At 44.2% G+C, this 21328-nt stretch overlaps 1 protein-coding gene across 2 annotated transcripts in view; it reads left to right on the top strand.

Moving 5' to 3' along the window:
• TNIP3 (TNFAIP3 interacting protein 3) overlaps window positions 1-21328 on the top strand; it is a 50882-nt gene that overhangs the window by 6193 nt on the left and 23361 nt on the right. For both annotated transcript variants that reach the window (XM_027902786.1, XM_027902785.1), the window contains exons 2-3: window positions 11949-12036; window positions 19567-19699. In XM_027902786.1, coding sequence (XP_027758587.1) covers window positions 12029-12036; window positions 19567-19699 — 141 coding nt within the window. In that variant the 5' untranslated portion in view covers window positions 11949-12028. The remainder of the gene's footprint in view (window positions 1-11948; window positions 12037-19566; window positions 19700-21328) is intronic.

Here is a 21328-nt window from a genome sequence, read left to right as displayed (position 1 = left end):
TGGCTATTCTTAAAAAACAATGAAATTTTTATTATTCACTTGTTTGTGGAGTAGCCAAAGGGATTTTCCTCTTCTGAATGGGGGGAGTGGGGAGGTCAGGTAAAAAGGTGCATATGTGATTTCTGCTGTACCCCCGCAGTTTTCCACTGGAGGTTTAAGAGAAGGGCTTCCCCCTTCAGTTTTTCCATCGACTGCCTCCACAAAACATTTTGTTGTGCCCGCTTTGCTGTGATGAAAATGTCAATAGTTTGTAACACTAATATTGGGAGGAGTTAAGAAAGAGACACTGTAATTGTTTGAGTTAGGAGGGCTGTGAAGCTACTGGTAGCAGCAAGGGAACAGCCCATGTTTCCATCCCCTCTCTTGATTCCTGGGATGGCACCCACAGCTTTCCGGGGAAGAAGGCACCTGACCTCAAAGCTTTAACAATCCTGGCTTTGCCTCATCCTCCAGGAGGAGAACACTGACTATTCCTGTGGCAGAAACCACACTGGTTCAGTTGAACAGGTGATGGAAATTAAACCCGGGAACTGCACACAGGGAAGGTTTTAATTTAGCCCTATCATTGTAGAGCTGAGAGATGATGACAAAATGACAACAGCCACCACCCCCTGAACTGTTTCCAGTCCCACAGAAATTAAGCATGTTGGTCAGCCCAGAGTCCAGTGAAAGCCAAAAACATGGAAGGCTGAGTTTGCTGTACTCTGTGTGAACGCATTGCTGAGTAAGATCTAATGCTATTCCCTTCTCAGGCATCCAGTGGGAAGAGCATTTCTCCTCAGAGGTGTATCTCTGGGCTTTGATTTCCTTTGCTGCCTGGAAGGATTTGAGGCTGTGTCACCTCCCAGACAGCGCTCCAGCAGTTTGCTACTGGGCTAGTGCTGGTGGGTTGCTTTCAAACCTCCCCAGTGGAGGCTGTTCTGCTTTTTATAAATGCCTAAATAAAATTATACTGGGGATCAGGGTAAGGAAAAGTGACTGATGTGCAGCTGAGTGAATAGGACGCTGTTGTGAGGAGTGGAAGATGTTGGTGCCATAGGGGCTTTTTAAAAAATTTATTTTAACCAAGCAGCCAGTAAATCTGAACTCTGCTGGTAGATGCCTGCACCACCAAACTGAAGTCATGGACATTTTGTCCAGCAAAGTAACAGTAAACACTTTGTATGGAGTGGCAGACTGTTATTGCATAAGACTGGAGAAATCACCCTGCAACTCCAGCAGTTAAAACATTTGTCCAGGAGGTACAAACACCCCTTCAGGGGAAAGGCAGGGGAAAGAATTAGACCTTGGTCTCCCACATCCTGACCCTGGCCTGTTGTTTCCTCTGTTATAATTGCAAAAGTCTCCAAAATAGTTTTGTTTAAACAAAACTGCAGTGAATTGAACACGAGTCTGCAAACGATTGCTCTATGTGGGTGAGAAGCTGAGTGTAAATGCTTGGGCAGAAAAAGGTCCACCCTGCTCTACTGAGCAGCTGTAGTATCTCTGCTGGGAGGAGGAAAATGCTCCCAGGGCAGTTAGATCACTAGTATTTCCAACTCAGAAGACAGCAGGAATCTTCTAAAAAGTCTCAGAGTGGATTTGACTCCTCGGTGCAGAACTGCACAGGTTTTGTTGTCCTCAAAACCGAAACCGATACCAGAGTCAGGTTTAGGGATGAACGTTTTTCTGAACTTGCCTGTTATGAATCTTTCATTTTTAGGTGACAGCATGGTAATGTTAATTTTTGTCAGCTGTGAAACTTGATTAATCAACTCCTGTGTGCAGTGGCCTGTAGCCTGAAATGAACAGTTTATTCTTGAAAATGCTGCATCACTCCTTTTGTGGGTAAAGGGGCGACGTTTCTGCAGCTTCACCTCTCTGCGCCCTCTTCCTCAGAACGAAAATCAGATCTGGTGGTGGAGTGTTTCTGGTCAGAGCAGAGCAGAATGTCACTGCTGATAAGGAGAGCGGAGCCGCTCGACCCGAGCGCCGATTGTGCAAGGGAGACCTTTAGAATAAACTCGAATCAAAAAGCATTCCTAGAAATGGCTCCCCGACCTACTTGCCCCTTACAGTAAATTATTCTACTTCTGGATTGCTATTTGCGCTCTCTACCTTTTTATGGTTGATGCAGCTTTTCCACTGTGCTCAGAGAGCGCGGCTGTTCCCACCGAGCAGCTCCGGCTGGGGCGTGGGCGGGACGTCGTGTCACCGTTCCATGGTGAGCTGAAGAACGAGAGGGAATCCTCTGTGGTCTCTTACAAGCAGTGCTTTCAAGTAGGTCTGCGTGGGCTGTGTTTGTTTGAGAGAGATGAATGTGCTCTCAATGGTAGAATGACTTTAAGAAAGGGGTTTCCCTAAACCTGGGGTGTAGGTTAAACCTTGAGATATATATATATACACACATATGCTTTTGCGTCCAAACCACGGAGTTCTCATTTGATTCAGAGAGCCTTTATTTGAGGGTAGTCTGTCCTGACCCAGCAGTGCAGAGACGGACACCTTCCCTAAATATGGTGAGTAACCTATGCATTCATCTGGAGCTTCTATCAGTGGGTTTCTTCCCAGCCCCACAATGAAGTCGTGGGCCTCTTCTCCCTGCTTATCTACCAAAAAGACCTCAAATCCAAACCCTAATACTTCAAAGGGGTTCTTTTTTTTTTTTTTTTTTTTACTAAATAGCTTTTTGATTTCTTCATATTGTTTGTATAGAATAACTATAGGAATTTTCTTTTACTTGCTTTTCCTGCACCAAGTTGGACAAAAAAAAAGGTAGAGCAGTAATAAAGGATTATTGCCATATAGAGCATTAGGGCTATGTCAAACAGCTGCTTTGGTATAAGGGAAGTGATAGAAAGATTCAGTGCACCTGTACTGGGTTTGTCCCACATTCCTTTCTTGGATTACCCTTCTTCTGAGACCTTTGGAAGTTGACACCTGTTCTGTAGGGTTTGGGATGTTCCCTGGGCTACTGACCCTGCCTGGAGCAGGCACAGGATTCCCTTAGCTGGATCTGTCATTAGGACACATTGTTGTCTATAATCCACTACAAATTGTTGTCTATAATCCACGTGGCGTTTGAGGCTGGGCTGTGTCTCCGAGCTGGGTGACACTTTGCCTGCCTTGTCACTGTAAATTGTCGTTAATGCTGCGTCTCAGAAGTTTTGATACATTCCCACCCTGAGTAGGGAATACTTGGAGCCACAGTATTCAAACCTTCTTTTCAGGGCCGGTGTTGTTTGCTGCCACAGGGCATATGGCTGTTGTGCCAGGGCATCCAGACTTCTCTCCCTCCCTCCTCTCAATATTTTTTTTTTTTTTTTTTTTTTTTTTTTTTTTTTTTTTTTTTTTNAACCCATTTCCTTATTTTTCCCCTATGGAAAGCCCCTAAACAAGCAGTTCTTCAGTGGACAATAATTTCAATGGCAGCCATCCAGCATGGCCTTTCTCTAGATAAGTGACTTGGCTATTCTTAAAAAACAATGAAATTTTTATTATTCACTTGTTTGTGGAGTAGCCAAAGGGATTTTCCTCTTCTGAATGGGGGGAGTGGGGAGGTCAGGTAAAAAGGTGCATATGTGATTTCTGCTGTACCCCCGCAGTTTTCCACTGGAGGTTTAAGAGAAGGGCTTCCCCCTTCAGTTTTTCCATCAACTGCCTCCACAAAACATTTTGTTGTGCCCGCTTTGCTGTGATGAAAATGTCAATAGTTTGTAACACTAATATTGGGAGGAGTTAAGAAAGAGACACTGTAATTGTTTGAGTCAGGAGGGCTGTGAAGCTGCTGGTAGCAGCAAGGGAACAGCCCATGTTTCCATCCCCTCTCTTGATTCCTGGGATGGCACCCACAGCTTTCCAGGGAAGAAGGCACCTGACCTCAAAGCTTTAACAATCCTGGCTTTGCCTCATCCTCCAGGAGGAGAACACTGACTATTCCTGTGGCAGAAACCACACTGATTCAGTTGAACAGGTAATGGAAATTAAACTCAGGAGCTGCACACAGGGAAGGTTTTAATTTAGCCTTATCATTGTAGAGCTGAGAGAGTGATGACAAAATGACAACAGCCACCACCCCCTGAACTGTTTCCAGTCCCACAGAAATTAAGCATATTGGTCAGCCCAGAGTCCAAAGCTGTGTTTGAGTCCAGTGGAAGCCAAAAACATGGAAGGCTGAGTTTGCTGTACTCTGTGTGAATGCATTGCTGAGTAAGATCCAATGCTATTCCCTTCTCAGGCATCCAGTGGGAAGAGCATTTCTGCTCCAGGGTGTATCTCTGGGCTTTGATTTCCTTTGCTGCCTGGAAGGATTTGAGGCTGTGTCACCTCCCAGACAGCGCTCCAGCAGTTTGCTGCTGGGCTAGTGCTGGTGGGTTGCTTTCAAACCTCCCCCATGGAGGCTGTTCTGCTTTTTATAAATGCCTAAATAAAATTATACTGGGGATCAGGGTAAGGAAAAGTGACTGATGTGCAGCTGAGTGAATAGGACGCTGTTGTGAGGAGTGGAAGATGTTGGTGCCATAGGGGCTTTTTTAAAAATTTATTTTAACCAAGCAGCCAGTAAATCTGAACTCTGCTGGTAGATGCCTGCGCCATCAAACTGAAGTCATGGACATTTTGTCCAGCAAAGTAACAGTAAATACTTTGTGTGTAGTGGCAGACTGTTATTGCATAAGACTGGAGAAATCACCCTGCAACTCCAGCAGTTAAAACATTTGTCCTGGAGGTACAAACACCCCTTCAGGGGAAAGGCAGGGGAAAGAATTAGACCTTGGTCTCCCACATCCTGACCCTGGCCTGTTGTTTCCTCTGTTATAATTGCAAAAGTCTCCAAAATAGTTTTGTTTAAACAAAACTGCAGTGAATTGAACACGAGTCTGCAAACGATTGCTCTATGTGGGTGAGAAGCTGAGTGTAAATGCTTGGGCAGAAAAAGGTCCACCCTGCTCTACTGAGCAGCTGTAGTATCTCTGCTGGGAGGAGGAAAATGCTCCCAGGGCAGTTAGATCACTAGTATTTCCAACTCAGAAGACAGCAGGAATCTTCTAAAAAGTCTCAGAGTGGATTTGACTCCTCGGTGCAGAACTGCACGGGTTTTGTTGTCCTCAAAACCGAAACCGATACCAGAGTCAGGTTTAGGGATGAACGTTTTTCTGAACTTGCCTGTTATGAATCTTTCATTTTTAGGTGACAGCATGGTAATGTTAATTTTTGTCAGCTGTGAAACTTGATTAATCAACTCCTGTGTGCAGTGGCCTGTAGCCTGAAATGAACAGTTTATTCTTGAAAATGCTGCATCACTCCTTGTGTGGGTGAAGGGGCGACGTTTCTGCAGCTTCACCTCTCTGCGCCCTCTTCCTCAGAACGAAAATCAGATCTGGTGGTGGAGTGTTTCTGGTCAGGGCAGAGCAGAATGTCACTGCTGATAAGGAGAGCGGAGCCGCTCGACCCAAGCACCAATTGTGCAAGGGAGACCTTTAGAATAAACTCGAATCAAAAAGCATTCCTAGAAATGGCTCCCCGACCTACTTGCCCCTTACAGTAAATTATTCTACTTCTGGATTGCTATTTGTGCTCTCTACCTTTTTATGGTTGATGCAGCTTTTCCACTGTGCTCAGAGAGCGCGGCTGTTCCCACCGAGCAGCTCCGGCTGGGGCGTGGGCGGGACGTCGTGTCACCGTTCCATGGTGAGCTGAAGAACGAGAGGGAATCCTCTGTGGTCTCTTACACGCACTGCTTTCAAGTAGGTCTGCGTGGGCTGTGTTTGTTTGAGAGAGATGAATGTGCTCTCAATGGTAGAATGACTTTAAGAAAGGGGTTTCCCTAAGCCTGGGGTGTAGGTTAAACCTTGAGATATATATATATATACACATATGCTTTTGCGTCCAAACCACGGAGTTCTCATTTGATTCAGAGAGCCTTTATTTGAGGGTAGTATGTCCTGACCCAGCAGTGCAGAGACGGACACCTTCCCTAAATATGGTGAGTAACCTATGCATTCATCTGGAGCTTCTATCAGTGGGTTTCTTCCCAGCCCCACAATGAAGTCGTGGGCCTCTTCTCCCTGCTTATCTACCAAAAAGACCTCAAATCCAAAACCTAATACTTCAAAGGGGTTCTTTTTTTTTTTTTTTTTTTTTTTTTTTACTAAATAGCTTTTTGATTTCTTCATATTGTTTGTATAGAATAACTATAGGAATTTTCTTTTACTTGCTTTTCCTGCACCAAGTTGGACAAAAAAAAGGTAGAGCAATAATAAAGGATTATTGCCATATAGAGCATTAGGGCTATGTCAAACAGCTGCTTTGGTATAAGGGAAGTGATAGAAAGATTCAGTGCACCTGTACTGGGTTTGTCCCACATTCCTTTCTTGGATTGCCCTTCTTCTGAGACCTTTGGAAGTTGACACCTGTTCTGTAGGGTTTGGGATGTTCCCTGGGCTACTGACCCTGCCTGGAGCAGGCACAGGATTCCCTTAGCTGGATCTGTCATTAGGACACATTGTTCTCTATAATCCACTACAAATTGTTGTCTATAATCCACGTGGCGTTTGAGGCTGGGCTGAGTCTCCGAGCTGGGTGACACTTTGCCTGCCTTGTCACTGTAAATTGTCGTTAATGCTGCGTCTCAGAAGTTTTGATACATTCCCACCCTGAGTAGGGAATACTTGGAGCCACAGTATTCAAACCTTCTTTTCAGGACCGGTGTTGTTTGCTGCCACAGGGCACATGGCTGTTGTGCCAGGGCATCCAGACTTCTCTCCCTCCCTTCTCTCAAACTCTTTTTTTTTTTTTTTTTTTTTTTTTTTTTTTTTTTTTTTTTTTTTTTTTTTTTTTTTTTTTTTTTTTTTTTTTTTTTTTTTTTTGTCCTGGGATTTTGAAGCTTGGCTGGGGAGCATGAGATTTAAGTAGAACAGAGCTGCATTCCTCATCCAAATCAATCCTTCTGCTCTTCTTGTAGGTGCACAGATTTTTGTAGGTAGGTCTGCCTGTGGCTTGAATTCTTTTCTCACAGCTTGGCTTCCTTCCCAGCCACGTGGGCTCTGTGCTTGGAGTGATCTTTCTGCTACTGTTCTACCTTGTTATCCTGCAGAGACTCAATTCCAAAGTCATTGGAGTTGATGGATTATAACTTTTATCTCTTGGCTTGAATAGCACAAGAAATTCCATCCTTTGTCTTTCCTGTCACAGTTTCCCTGTAGTGACATCTCTATTAAAAATTGCTCAGCAAAAACATCTTGGGCACTGTCAATGAGTATCACAGTTATTAATCTTTTACCCTGCAGTATTTTTTCATTTCTGTATTTTATCTCTTGGAAAGTTTCCTATCCCTGCTTTGGCAGTGAATAATAATAAAGGACTTTTTTTTTTTTTTTTTTTTTACTGCACAATTTAGGTCTGACATTCAACAAATATATAAGTACTTCCTTCCCATCTTGCCCACATCCAAATAGTTGGAGTTGGATACAGATAATGAGAAAATACCATTGGAAAGGCTTATGCAGTGCTATTCCATGAAATATACCCAGTTTACAAGTGGTTTTGTGAAGATTTGTACAGATTTCTGCATATTTGACAGATCTGTCGTTGCTTGATAAATGAACTTTAAACAAATCGAAGATATTAATTTTTGAGGGTTTTATTTTATCAACGTATTTTAGACCTTTTTTTTTGGGGATTGTGTTCTATCAACAACAGTTTGCTTCTATGGAAATGGTGCACAATTCATGGTGTGTCGGACACTTTGCACCCAGCCCTGTGTGCACTAACAGGCTTCAGCTGAACTGAACATTTTCCCACGCAGGAAAGATTTCTTCTAAATGTATTAAAAACGAGGGGTCTCATCTTTAATGAGAGGAGTGCAGAAGGTGTTTGCAGTTATGTTGTGTGTGAATCTCATGGCTTGACGAGATGGTATTTGTGATTTCCTCCCCCCTTGCACAAATTTGTGTGTGTGTCAGTGGCAGCACTTTCACTCCCCTGGTGTGGAGGAGCAGCACTCATAGACTGCACTGTTTATCAAGCTGTGTTTATCACAGCTCTGGGGGAGGGCAGCTGTGAATTAACTTTTTTTGGGGTGGTTGCTGCTCTGAATCTACTGTTACCCCAACCAAGGAGAACTGTACTTAATGATGAGATCAATTTTAAGTATTCAGTGTTAAATCTTCCTGCTACACATAGGGCAGCTTTCACTTTATCTTAACCAAATTAGGCACAGTGGAGCAGAGGAGCCTGACTGCTCTTTATTTTTGGCAAAAATCAAGCTGCAGATTTTAAATTTTGGTTAGAAACTGTCTCATATTGAAGTTTCAGCGCTTTAACCAGGAAATAGCAGAGGGAGGAGAAAACTGGCTGTGTTTGTGGCTCTTTCTGGGCAGCATTTGCCCGACTGGAGCTGCATTTTCAGCAGAGAGCAGACAGACAGAGGCTGGGTCAAGGCTGGCACTGCACACCAGTGCTGCTCTGAGAACCAAATCTGGCTCTATCTAGGCAGGAGGACATCACAGAGAAATATTATGTATTTGATTTCTTCAGAGTGAAAAAAAAAAGTCTTGAGGGCTTTCTTCCTGTTTTAGATTAGTTTTAGTGAGTGTTGCTTAGGCTTTCTTTTATCAAATGCTCCTTTTATTTCTCTGGTTGTTCTTCCATTTTGATCACATTTACAGTAATAATGCATTTCTTCCTCCCACTCCTCCTACCCAACAGCCACCCACAGATAATTTGTGACCTGCTGGCTTGTTTATCAACAGCACTGATGATGGTGATAAATGTTCCACTTTGTTTTGGAGCTATTTTGCAATATGGGGTGATACTTAAATGAGGTGCATTTACTCAGCCTGGCTGTGACAGGCCCTGGATCTTTCACAGTACAAAGCTGGCTACCACTGAAAAGGTAACTTACTATTATTATTAACTTATTATTAAGGGTTTATTCCTTAGGTATAATTTGTTGGCATGTGCTTCCATCTGTTTGGAATGCTGTGCCTTGTGCTCCTTTCACTGGTACAGTGTGTCTGGTTATGGTGGTCTGTCAAACCGAATCATTGAGTTGATCTAGGCAGGAAAACCCAACCAAACCAAAAAATCTCCTTTCCCTTCTCTGCCTCCTTTAGGCTGGATCGTTTCTGGCACTCATTTTACATCGCATTCCCACAAAACATTGCTTTGGTTCAGCTGAAGAACAAGTGAATTACTGAGCAGGTTTGGGGAAGATGAGCAAAGGTTTGCCGGCGTTGGTTGCTCTCAAGCTGGAACTGGACTTGGGGAAAGAAAAAGAGAGTGGAGCAAGAGCAGTGCAGGATTTAACATTTACAATACAGATGCTTGTGAAATGCTTTTTGCATAACATTTTGAAACACCGGTGTGCTGAGGGCCCATCTAGGCTGTGCTTGTTTTTACAATTAAGATTTAATTACAATTAATAAGTCTTGTTGTCTTTCGTGAACTATGTGTTTTTTTCTCTCTGAATGTGTTAGATTTGGGTTTTTTTTTCCTATGTGGAAAATTTGTTTTTTAATGCAAATTAATACTCCATCCAGAAAGTGCTTTGTCTGGGTATATCTAGGGAGTAATTAGGGCTTGGAGCCCTGATAAATTTGGTGGGTGAGCACCAAGGAAATTTTGCATGCTTTTTACCAAGCATTTTCAATTATTGCAAAACCCCATAAATCTGTGAGCAGAACTGAATCTGTTTTACTTCAGGGTGTTCCTGCCCTTAAAAGCCTTGACAGAAAGCAGAAAATTTATGTAATTCTGAGCAATCCTTTACATGACCATTACAACCCCCTCTTTTACACAGCCTTAATTCTTTGAAGAAGCTGAATTTTATCCATCTTGGCCTCAAGCTGCCTGATCTAATAAAACCCTACAGCATTATATTGCATATTAGAGTTGTAAAAACTTATGGCTGTTCTACTAGCAGACGCTTGCACGTGGCACCGTAACCGAGCTGCATCTCTTTCACTCGGGTTCAGAAGGGGAGCTTTGGATTTAGCTGCAAAATCTGCATATGACTAAGAATCAGGAGACATCCAACATCCCCCACCCCAGCAGTGTGAGCAGCAGGGCTTCTGGAGAACTGCCTCTTCGCACTGGCTGGGTGTGCAGCTGTGCCACGCAGGGCTCAGGGGCTTGGCAGCCCTGGCAGCTCCTCTCTCTCGTGACTTTTACCCACACGGGTGTTTTCAGCGACGCCCAACCTGCGTCCCTTTAGCGTGGCCTGCTTTTGGGCACGGGGGCTGCAGTGCTGTGCCCAGCCCAGCAAATCCATCTGGAACTGCTGACGTGTCTCAAAGCTCAGTGGGATGAATTAGAGCTGGAGTAGGATCTAAATTCTGTTTGTTTGGTTTTGCTTTTGTTTACTTCAGAAAATTATTTCCTTCGGTCACTTTGTTTTGATTTATTGTTTTGTTGTTTCAGTGGTGGCACAGAGTTCTAAGCCAGGTTTTTCAGATTTAATATTTTGAAGCTAGACGCCTGAAAGCCAAGTTTGGGCCCTCCAAAATAAGGCTTAATCCTCATTAGTCCCCAGGGTGTGCAGCTCCCATTGAAATCAGTCAAATGCAGCTTTCCATACTTCAGCGTGATTTTGTTATGATTAAACAGACACTCGTAAAACTTGGGCAAGCTGGAATCAAGTTTCACGTGCAACTGAACTGACATTTTTTTTTTTGTCCTTAATAGGATCCTTGTAATTAGTGATCACCAGCTGCATTTAAAATGTGTGAAATGCCTGCAGGAATTGGAATTAGGAGTGGGGGAGGGATGCCAAACACCTCAGCTCTTCTGCTGGCAACCTTTCATTTCAGATTTCTGCTCTGCAACATAGATGAAGAAGCGTGCTTTCTACAAAATGTTCAGCTGTGGTTTCACATTAAGCTGATGTTACCAACAAAGGAGTGACTTGTAATTGAAAACTTCTTTGCTTATAAATAAATAGCAGGGTTAGCTCTTGATGGCTCCCCAGTTTGTTTCAGTGGGCACATTGCTGTCCTTGCCACGGGTCAGTTTTCTAATTCTAGCGACTGTCGTAATGATTGTCACTTGGGTCTGAAGAGAAAAATGAGGCTTTTGGGCTCGTTTTGTGATGAACTGGAGGTGTCCCACAAGGCCTGAAGGAACATACCCGGGGCTGTCCCCAAACTACAGCACAGGAGCAAATGGCTCCTCTGGATGAAGCTCATTCTTGGTACCCCCTGTTCTCCCCTTTGGAATGGAGAGGTGCTGCTTTTGTCATGTTTAGAGATTTAATCCAGCACACCCCACTTCTAAGGGATTATCTTAATTATCTTAATACATCTTGCCCTGGTGTATGTCCTTTTCTCTGGGAGGGCTGTTTTTTGGGGTTTTTTTCTTTCTTCTCTCCTTTCTCAGTGGAAATTCAGTGCTGGACAGTAACTGGCCCTGACCAGAGGGAAGCTTGTTAGGAGCTTGTAGATTGCTTGAACAACACCCTCATGCTCAATAACTTACACATGGCTCCTTTTTTTAACTTTCCAAGTGATTTGGATCAGAGACATTACTCAAATTCTCTCCATTTTGGAGGAGTAGTTTTTACTGGATGCTTCCATGAATATGCTGGACAATACCAGCACGTGCTTGAACTCTAGAGTATTTAAGATAATGGATTCTTTTAGGGTGAATAACAGCAGCTCTTTTTGCAGCACTTGCAATGTTCCTACAACTGCTGGCACTTTGTTCCTCGGGTAGATTTGTGGCACCACAGAGACTGTTATTGCTCCTGCCCTTGCAGAACTGTGGTTGGATGGAAGAGAGGATGGTGCTGGGAAGGAAGGAGTAGATTCCTGGCTTTTTGTCAACCGTTTATGAATGAAGAATAAAATAGAGATACAGACAAGACACGATTATCTCTTCTCATTGTAGCTGGATACTTAACTGTTTCTTCTTAGTTTGTTAATCTTTTTATTTTCCCCCTTTAAAGTCTGCCTTTTCCCCTCCCTGTCCTTAATAGATTCACTGTGAGCAACTCAAAAGGAAGAATAAAGAGGCAGAGGATCATCTGGAGTTGTGCCTCCATCAGTGTGCTGAGATGGAAAGGTATGAACTATCTTAATGTTACATGGAGAAACTTATTTTTATTTTTTGAAAGGTAATTTACTTTGCATTACTTGAAATCTGTAACTGAGTGTTCCCTGTGTGTCCATTTATCTTCCAGAGAAACAGGTTAATACTTTTTTTTCTTTCCTGCTTTAATCTGTGCTGTGGAGATCTGGTGAAATATGTGAAATATGGAAATTTTCTGTAGTCAGAGGAGCAAAATCACAGGGAATGGTGTAGCTTGGAAGGGACCCCTGGAGATTGTCAGGGCTGACCTCCTGCTTCCAGCAGGGCTGGGTAGGTCAGGTAACTCAGGGCCTGCCTGGGTGAGTTCCAAAAACTTCCAGGTATGGAGATTTCACAGCTTCTTTGGGCACCTGCTGCTTCACAAACTAGTAATATTTCTACTCCTAATATTAATACTAAGTATTAAGATGCTAAGTATTAAGTGCAGTGTGTGGATCTGGGAGATAGAGAAAAAGAAAAGTTGCTTTAAGGTAACTGCAGATTGTTTGGCGAAGCTTAAAAAATAATATCCTACCCCTTCTTTCCTCCTGTAAAGAAACATTTTGTCTCAGGTTAGTTTATTGTGAAATAACTGAACTGGGACTCCCTTGGGGTTTCCCATTTACTCCAGACACTGTGAGCTGTTGCCGGTGTAGCTTACCTGCAGCCTGTTTCTGTGAAGGGAGGGAGCCACCGGCTTCCCGTCTGCCGATGGCATCCCCGGTGAACCCGTGTGCCCTGGAACTGTCACACTGACAGCCATTGCAGGGAGACTCCTCTGCCTCCCAGCACCCCCTGCCTTTCAGCTTGGCTGCCAAACAGCTGCCCCGGGCGAGGAGTTGGCCTGACTTAACAGAGCTGCTTGTCCAGCGTCAGCTACTGCGTGTTCTGTTTCCTGGCTGTGTTCCCAAATGGTTTTCATCTGCTCGCTCTGCTTGCGCTGTCAGTAGGTCACTGAAGGTGTCTCAGTGTGGGAGACACAGACCCAAAACGACTCAGGGACTTGTTTTCCTCCAAAGGTCCAACCCGGCTGTGAGCCCAGGTCAGTAAAGCCTTGGTGAAGCATCCACATCGTGGCCAAGGCCTGAAGCAGGAGGCGGGAATGGGTTGTTTGTGGTGGTGCCTGATTCGAAAAAAAAAGAATGGTGATGTTAAGGACCAGTTAAAAATGCCAACCATGCAGCTGCGTTCATCAGAATCACAGCTTTCCACAGAAACAAGTGCATGCAAGATATGAATAGACCTGTGGTGCTTAAGCTGTGTTTGTAGGGCAAGCAGCCAGTCCAGAAAGGGCCACGGGAGGGAGACCAGATCAAAAAAGCACTTACTGAGGATAGGAAAGTGTCCTGAAAGGGGTGCAAGCTTTTCTAGGTATTGATCTTCACAGGAAAAAAGAGCCAGCACTTGAAAACATATAGATCTGTCCACCCTCTCGGTCTTTTAACTCTTTAGTTTTCAGTTCTTTCAATGCTTTCCTGCCACCTCCCCCCAGCTCTCTGCACGTGTGGTGTTCTGTGGGGGAATCCATCTGCTCACAAAGCACACGCTGCTTGGTAGCTCTTACCTGGCCCAGCTTTCCATGACTGATTTTCACGGCAAAACTTTGGCTCCCTTTCACTGGTGATCCGCACGCAGGTACCTGAGTGCTCCACTTGATGCTTCTGCAGAGAAACAGGCATCTGCAACTCGCTCATGGCTCTCTTAAAGCCTCAGAAAGTTGGTGGAAATGATTTAATTGGCTTTCCTGAGGTTGCTGTCCATCAGGAGGACGTTCAGTTAGTCTTGGTAGGACAATTAAGCGGAAGATCCAGGTGAAAAGGGACTGATGCTCTTTTCCTGATGCACAGGCTGGGCAGGGTGCAGGAGTGAGGCAGCAGCATGGAAACCCAGTCCCCAAGGACAGGAACCTGCAGGCAGGGAGGGGAGCAGCACCCTAGGATCAGTAACATGTCACTTAAAGCAAACCAACTACTCCTGTTGCAAGTTGACTGAGGGGGATTATCAAACTCTGAGAGACACTGAGTGCCTGTGTATCAGTACCTTTCCTTCCCTCTTCACTGAGTCAGGATGGGCCATAAGTGCAGCTTCACTTAATCACTGAGCCCTTTTTTGGTTTTGTTTTGTTTTGTTTTTTTTCTTTGGCTTCTTTTCAGAGAAACCAGATGCGTTTCCATTAAGAACATGCACCTCTTTTGTTGTCATTTGGGTAATTCTTAAAATTAAGCAAAACTATTAAAGAATAATTGTTTCTGTTCGCATTAACAGCCCACAGCTTCTCCAGATGTGGCATTTGACAGCCAAGCAGCTGCTGGCTATTAAATGTGCCTTAAAAGCCCCATTCCTTTGTCGTAAAGGGAGCAGGAGTGTAGGGACGTTTATGGGGTGATAGGCAGATGTTTTGGCTACATCAGACTGGAGCGAAAGTTTAAGTGGTTTCTCTGTTAGAGTCACAGTGAGCACATGTTTTAACCCCTCTCATGCACCCTGTCTTCTGGAGCTGCCTTCTTGAGGCTGCAGTGAGATAAGTTCTAATCTCACACTTACCTCCAAAGCAACAATGCATTTTTTTTTTTTGGCAACATCTGGGACACCTCCCTCTGCACCTCTGCCAGGGAGATCTCAGCTGCTGCCTGGTTGGCTTTCCACCTATGCCCTTGAAATACTGGGTAAATCTTTGAGTGTGAAACTTAGGTTAAAAATTTAGATTGGAAATAATTTAAATTTTTTTTTATTTTATTTTTTCCCCCTAAACTTTCCTTTTAAGTATACACTCCAAATCCTCAAAGGCAGGTGTGCTTTTTGTGTTTGTACCAGCACAGTATGCTTTAAAGCCAGTAAACTGGTTTTATAGTGGTACACGTGAGGTGGAGCACAGAACTTGTGGAGCTCAATTTCAAGAGTTTGGCCTCAAATTCCCAAGCCTAAACTTTGATGGGGACCCTCTTGGTGGGTGTTGAGTACTGGAATAACGCCACTGATCCTCAGGGAACTGCACCACCTTGTAACTATCCTTTATCAGCTCAGAATCTGCTAAACTCTAAGAGCTTGTGAGGCTGCAGAATTGCGTTCTGTAACAAAAGTCTTTCTGTCTTCTTGGCAGAATTTCGTCCTTCCCATTGCTTATTGAACCGGAAATTCTTTATTTAGTCTTAACTGGATAAGTTTTTAATATAAAAATCCCGGTGTATTTACGTGAAAAAAAATCTATAAAACTGAATTTGAAGCGAGCAAAAATCCTTTCAAATCACATGGAACTCAAGAGAATAGGCTAGGTCTATAGGTACAGTCATTTTTAAGAATTATATCCCTAATTTTATTGGTATTTCTAGTCCAAGTTACATTAAATATTCTGTAATTCAGTCTCGTACTCTCCCATATTGTGCAGCCCCTGTTCTGAAGTGCACTGTCATCAACAGGGGAAGTATGAACAGAAACGTTTGGTCTTGGAATTTGTCATTTTTTAATTGATCCAGACCAGTTCATCCTCCGTAATTCAATGCAGAAATCGATTTCTTTCCATGAATCTGCTCCCTGGGCTTAGCCAGGCAAGACTCCTACATCCCAAGTGCCCACCCAAGGGGATGGAAGCACGTGTTTAACCCTTGGACTCTGGAATTCATTTCCCGTCAAGATCTGATTCTGCAGTGTCGGAGCCTGGCTGTAAATCCTGCCTTAAACCCCTTTCTCACTGTTGTTTATGGTGTGTATTTGTGCTTTCACCAAGCACAAGAGAATGGCCCGGGCACACCAGCCTCGAAATTAATATTTCAAATGGAATTACATGCCCTGGGTATTAATACTGCGCAATAAATGCCTTGGGATGTGTTGTACGTGTGCTGTGAGTGAGGAATAATGCCAGTTTCCAGTGAAAACCAGGGGGAGCCAAGAGCTCACAGATGGTACCAGCAGCAAAGCTGTCACTCTTTAGGGTTTTGGTTATTTGGTAAGCTTGTATTTCTCAGCCTTCAACCCGTGCTGCTACAAGCCCGAAATATTTGGCTCATCATTTTCTGGCTCCCAGCTTGAAAGTGGAATTGCTGTAAAAAGGTACGGAACCATTCATAAATAAATCTTTAAAATTATTATTTAGAGCATTATGCATATTATAATGTTTTAAATAATGTCAATTATTATAATCAGGCCAGTAGGCTCTAGAAATTGAAGTGGCACGAAGTTGTCCCGTACAGAAAAATTGAAAACTGCTTGAAAGGCAGCTGGAAGAAATGAACACATGGGAGAAAGGAAAACACCTTTACTGGGGTGCACAGTCAAGTTCTGCATGGATATGGCAACTCGCAAACCAAAGGGAATTTCTTGCTCTTGGAGGACATGGGTGGAAGGAAATTGGCTGCTACTTTTCAGATAGGACATGGAAATCACGAGTAAAGTTGGACTCTTCCCTTTTCCTGCAAGTTGCTAAAACTTATTCTGGGAGACCAGCCTTCTTCAACGCCCCTATAAATTCTGCTTCCGTGTAAAATGTCCTAATTTCCCCAAGAAAAGGAAATTTAGCAACTGACTCAAAGGTTAAAAAGAGGAGTAATACTCTAATTTTTTTTATTGGCTCCTGCATTGATCACACCATGCCGTGTAAGTAGGATGAGTTGTGAAGCTTTTATACCTCCCTGTTCTTTAGAAAACTTTTGCACATAGAAGGGATGTACTTTGTCCCATAAGACCACATGAAAATGCTTTTAATGTTCTCTGATGGTCGATTTTACAAAACGTTAAAAAAATGCCTCTCCCAGATTTGAAATGGTTTCGTTTTCTGTTTGTTAGGGTTTTTTTTTTCCTAACATATTTCCTGTTTGCATAATTGAATTATTAAAACCCGAAACACCCCACATTAGAAAATGTTGGCAACAGCATAGGACAGGAAAAGTTTTAACGGCACAGAAGTGCATCTGTGAACTTCACAAAACCAAAAGCAGTTTTGGGAATGGTTTTCTGCAGGAGCTGATGCTGTGTGCCCTCTAGAGCCCATCGAGGGAAGCTCTGGTAATCGCCACGAGCTGTCTCGCTCTGGGCTAGCTCCTAATCACGAGTTCCAGCACTCAGGGCACCTGAGTGCTCTGAAAGTCCGGATTCTGAATTGGATCTACACCCCAGATATGATTAACAACAAATAAATATCCTCCCAGCTATCCAGGTGGCTGACATTAAAATGCAGATAAATGGAGTAACAGTTTCTCGGTCTGAAAACCGAGGGGAAATCAAATGCATCAAGAGATGCAGTCAGTGAAGCGGCTTTCTGACTTTTGGGGTGGTTTTGAAACACACGGATATTATGGAGCAGCAATGGGTTTGCAGGGATTGGAGCCCTCTGTGGTTCCCTTTCTTTTACCCAGGCACAGCCGGGTCCTGCTCTCACCCAGGTGCTTCTGAGTGCAGAAAGGAGACTGCAGAGAGACAGGCTGGGAGCAGCAGCCAGGGGTGAACAGCATTTACAGCCACAACATCAAACTGTGGGGAGGAGAGCAGAGCAACGAACCCTTCCTGGCTGAAAAGAAACACTTAAAGCCAACCCCCATCTTTATGGGGTATTTCTCAGCTTGATTCATTCTCTGATCTCGGGGGGGTTGTGGTCACCCATCTCCACGGGCTGGGGCTGAGCCAGCAGCAGAGATGAGTGCAGCCTGCCTAAATACTTGCTGCTGAGCCCCTGCCAGATTGCTGCCCAGCTTTTAGTGTCTTGTCCTAGGTGTTGCTCCTTTATTTTGAATATTTCTTTTAGGCTAAGCTGTTTTATTTGACCTAAAAGAGTTTACAAAACCGTCTCCTTTGCCCAAGCCGGGTTGTGCTGCCAGCTGGGGATGGTGAACTGCAGCAGGGAGTCACTGCTGCTCTGCTGGGGCTTTTCAGTTCTTCTGAGCAGCCTCACAAGCACTGAAGGCTCTGCACTGTGTAAATCCAATTGTTACACAGAGCAATCTCAGACTGGGTCTGGCATGGGAGCCCAGCTGAGCTGGAGATGCTGTTTTCCAGGGAAGGGCACTGGAGTGCTTCATCTGCTGCTGCTGCCCGAGATATGGGAAGCTCAGCACAGAATCGTTTAGAAAAAGAAAAATGCCACTTGCCATGGTTTATCCAGGATTTGGCAATATTTAGTGAGACAAAGAAGGGTTGGATTTCTTTCCCAAGGTTTGTTGGTTTTCCCTCTGTAGTTTTCTCCCAGTGCTGCTGCTGGGGCTCACCTGCCACCCACACACAGCTGGGGCTTTGCAAACTGCCACGAGCCTCCAGAGCAGCTGCACCATCGGGGAGTCCATGAAAACGTGCTTGGAGAAGGTCCTTCTCTTCATCCTCATGGCTTTGAAACGGAGTTATGGCCATGAAGTTCCAGCTTGTCCAACTGCTAAGTGGCAAAGTCAAACCCCCCCCCAGCTTTTGAGTTTTACTGGTCCTTGCTTGCTACTTGCTGGTGTTTCATTGTAGTACCTCTGCAAATGATTTTTGCATCCATGCCTAATGAAGACGTGTTTCTGTTGGAGTCTCTGTGTTTTAAATATTGAGAATAAAATGAACCATGCTATGCTACCAACATGAAATTCACCACACTTACTTACTCTTATGATTAGGATAGATGGGTTTGTTTATTGGATGACTTTATCCATTTTGCTTCAAGAGTTTCCTCAGAACCTGCAGTGCAATCCTTATCTAAACTGCAAGCAGCTTAACTAATAAATTCTTACTGCTTTTAGTTTCTCTGGTAGTTTAAATGAATAATTAGTTATTTTCTGCCTAGATAAAGAAGTACTCTTGCTCTGACAGTTTAGTGATACTTTTGAGCCTTGCAGTTTGCTTTCTGGTCATGCATTGGTTACATTTAGAGTTGGATTAAGCTGCTTAGGAAATGAAGGGCTGGGCTTTCAAAAGAGCTGAATGTTTCTTGATAACTTGGGTTGATCTAGGACATTTGGGGGTTCCTTTAGTTATGCTTCAGTCCATTTCCTGGAAGTCACATTCCACCATTTGAATCAGCCCCAGCTGCTGGTTAGTTCTGTGAATTTGGAGCCCTTACATGCAGATAAGTCCTGTATGTCCTTGGCAGGGAGAAGTGTAAGAAATGAATTTTACCACCAAATAAATACCATTTTGTTGTTAATAACTGAGCCACCGGGTTTGCAGTTCCAAACCAATAGGACTATTTTGACTGCAAGTTGAATTCAAAATCCTTGGTACTGCATGGGAGTGGGTGGGGTTGAGGGCACGTGGCAATCTTCATATAATCCCCAGAAGGGTCGCTTTGGATTTTGTAGGTGCGGTGTAGTAAAATCCATAAAGACAGCTTGTGTAGCTCTTTGAAATGAATTTCTGCCCCAAAGCACCGGTGAGCCACTGTGCCTGTGTGACGGCGTTTTGGTGCTCTGTGCTTGCACACCTGGCAGGAAGGGAGCAGGAGCTCAGTGCAGCACCAGCTCTGCTGGCTGTGTGCTCACAGTCAGGAGGCAGCAGAAAAACTCACCTTCTCTTTACTCCAGCTTCTGGTGTCGAGTTTAACCTTGCTTTTTTCTTTCTAAGCAGGTGTGAAAGTCAAGAGCTGGATGTTGAAATAAGGAACCTGATAGGGAAGAGTGACACCTCCCAGTGGTGTGAGGACCCCAAACCCGTTGCACAAGAGAGTGTGAACCCTCAGAGAACTTCGTGTTCCCTTAAGGTAAAGGCACAGTGCTTTTGCAATGTTCATCTGCCAGGAAGGAACATTCAGGGGATGTTCCCTGGGTGACTTGGTTGTGCATGAAATTTTGGATTTCTGAAATGATGCAATGAACTTGCTACACTTTTGTTTTTTCCCCTGATATAGCTACTTTCTGTTAGGAGGAAGGATTAGCTGAGAAGTTGTTTTATAGTGCTTTAAAAGGTCAGCTAAACCCGCTGATGATCCACTCTGCAGCCCCATGTGCCTTTTGGATAACACAGAGCCCTGAAACTGTATAACCCCAAACCCACTATGATTTCTTCATGTAGTTTGGTAGTTCTGATTTAACTGAGAATGAGCAGAGGTGTGTGGGAGTGAGATCTTTGGAAGTGTCAGAAAGGCTTTTAGGTGAATAGGAAGGAAGAAGAAGGAGGATGCTGATGATTCAAACCCACACTCCTGTGGTATTGCAAACAGAGAATTGTCAGCCACCTGCCAAGGCTCTCTGCAGTGAAGCAGCGGTTAACAGGCAGGACAGAAACCTGTTCTTAGGTTTCCCTCTCAGTTTCACTCCTCTCCCCTGAAATTGTGAATGCGGTAGAAGGCCAGAAGGAATTTCTCTGCTTCCTGGAATGGGGAGCAGGAGGAGTGATTCAGCCCTGAATGCCATCCACCTGCAAGGGGTGACTGCCCGTGTGAACACCCCCACGGGCTGGGGGAAGGCTGTGCCCCAGGGCACGATGCAGGAAACCGGGGAGGAGGTAAAGGAGAGATGACTCTCTTCTACGAAATCCAGAATTACACAGGGCTCCTTTCACATGTAAACCACCAGCTCCACAATGAGTCACACCCTCAGGGCATGAAACCGAGCTGAGCCTCAGGAGACACCCCTGGGGCACACTAGTGGGGTTAGAAACAGCGAGAGGGAAGCCACAGGGAGGGAGGGGGATTCCCAGATGGAGGGGGAGGAATTAGCATGGGGAAACAGAAGCCAGCCCAGAGTCAGGGAGCATCCAGCCTGGAAATGACAAGCCACAAACGAGCAGTGGAAATACCTGGTTCCCCACGTTGGGCTCCCTCCAGGAGAAGGAGAATGGGAAAGGATTTGGGGAGGAAAAAAGAAAGTATGTGCTTTACCTCGGCTGTTTCTGTGAGGTGCTTCAGTGCTCACCCAGAACACCGTGGCAGTATTCCATCTGCCCTGCCTTTCTCTTTACATTTATGGCACTTTTTTTTTTTTTTTTTTTTTTTCCTGTGAAAGATGTGTGGTTTTCACAGCTTAAAGGAGGATGGTTTATGACATTTCTGCACTAGAAGCATGCTGGGTATTTTTTGTTTATACTTTTAAGTCAAGCAACTTTTCACTTGGCTGGTTTTGGTGAGCTGGACTTCAAGTGAGTTACAGCTTGACAGTAGTGATGGGCTTCAACAACCTCAGTATAAGATGTTAAGAGTCTCAGATTGTGTGGTTTGGAAAAGGAGGTCAAATTTTTAACACCTAGTAGACTTTCAGTTATGAAGGTTATGAAATAGTATTTGAAAAAAACCCAGAACAACATACACCAGAAAATGTCAGTTTGTGGAATTAGGTGCTGATTTAGACTTAAAATGAAGGGAAAATAATGTATTTAGGAGGTAGGAAAAAGT

The sequence above is a fragment of the Empidonax traillii genome, unplaced genomic scaffold (genome assembly GCF_003031625.1).
Source record: "Empidonax traillii isolate 1590-97213 ecotype Southwest subspecies unplaced genomic scaffold, ASM303162v1 scaffold910:size426884, whole genome shotgun sequence".
Taxonomy (NCBI): Eukaryota; Metazoa; Chordata; class Aves; order Passeriformes; family Tyrannidae; genus Empidonax; species Empidonax traillii.
Note: the sequence above shows the minus strand (reverse complement) of the source record. Positions and strands in the feature narration are given on the sequence as shown.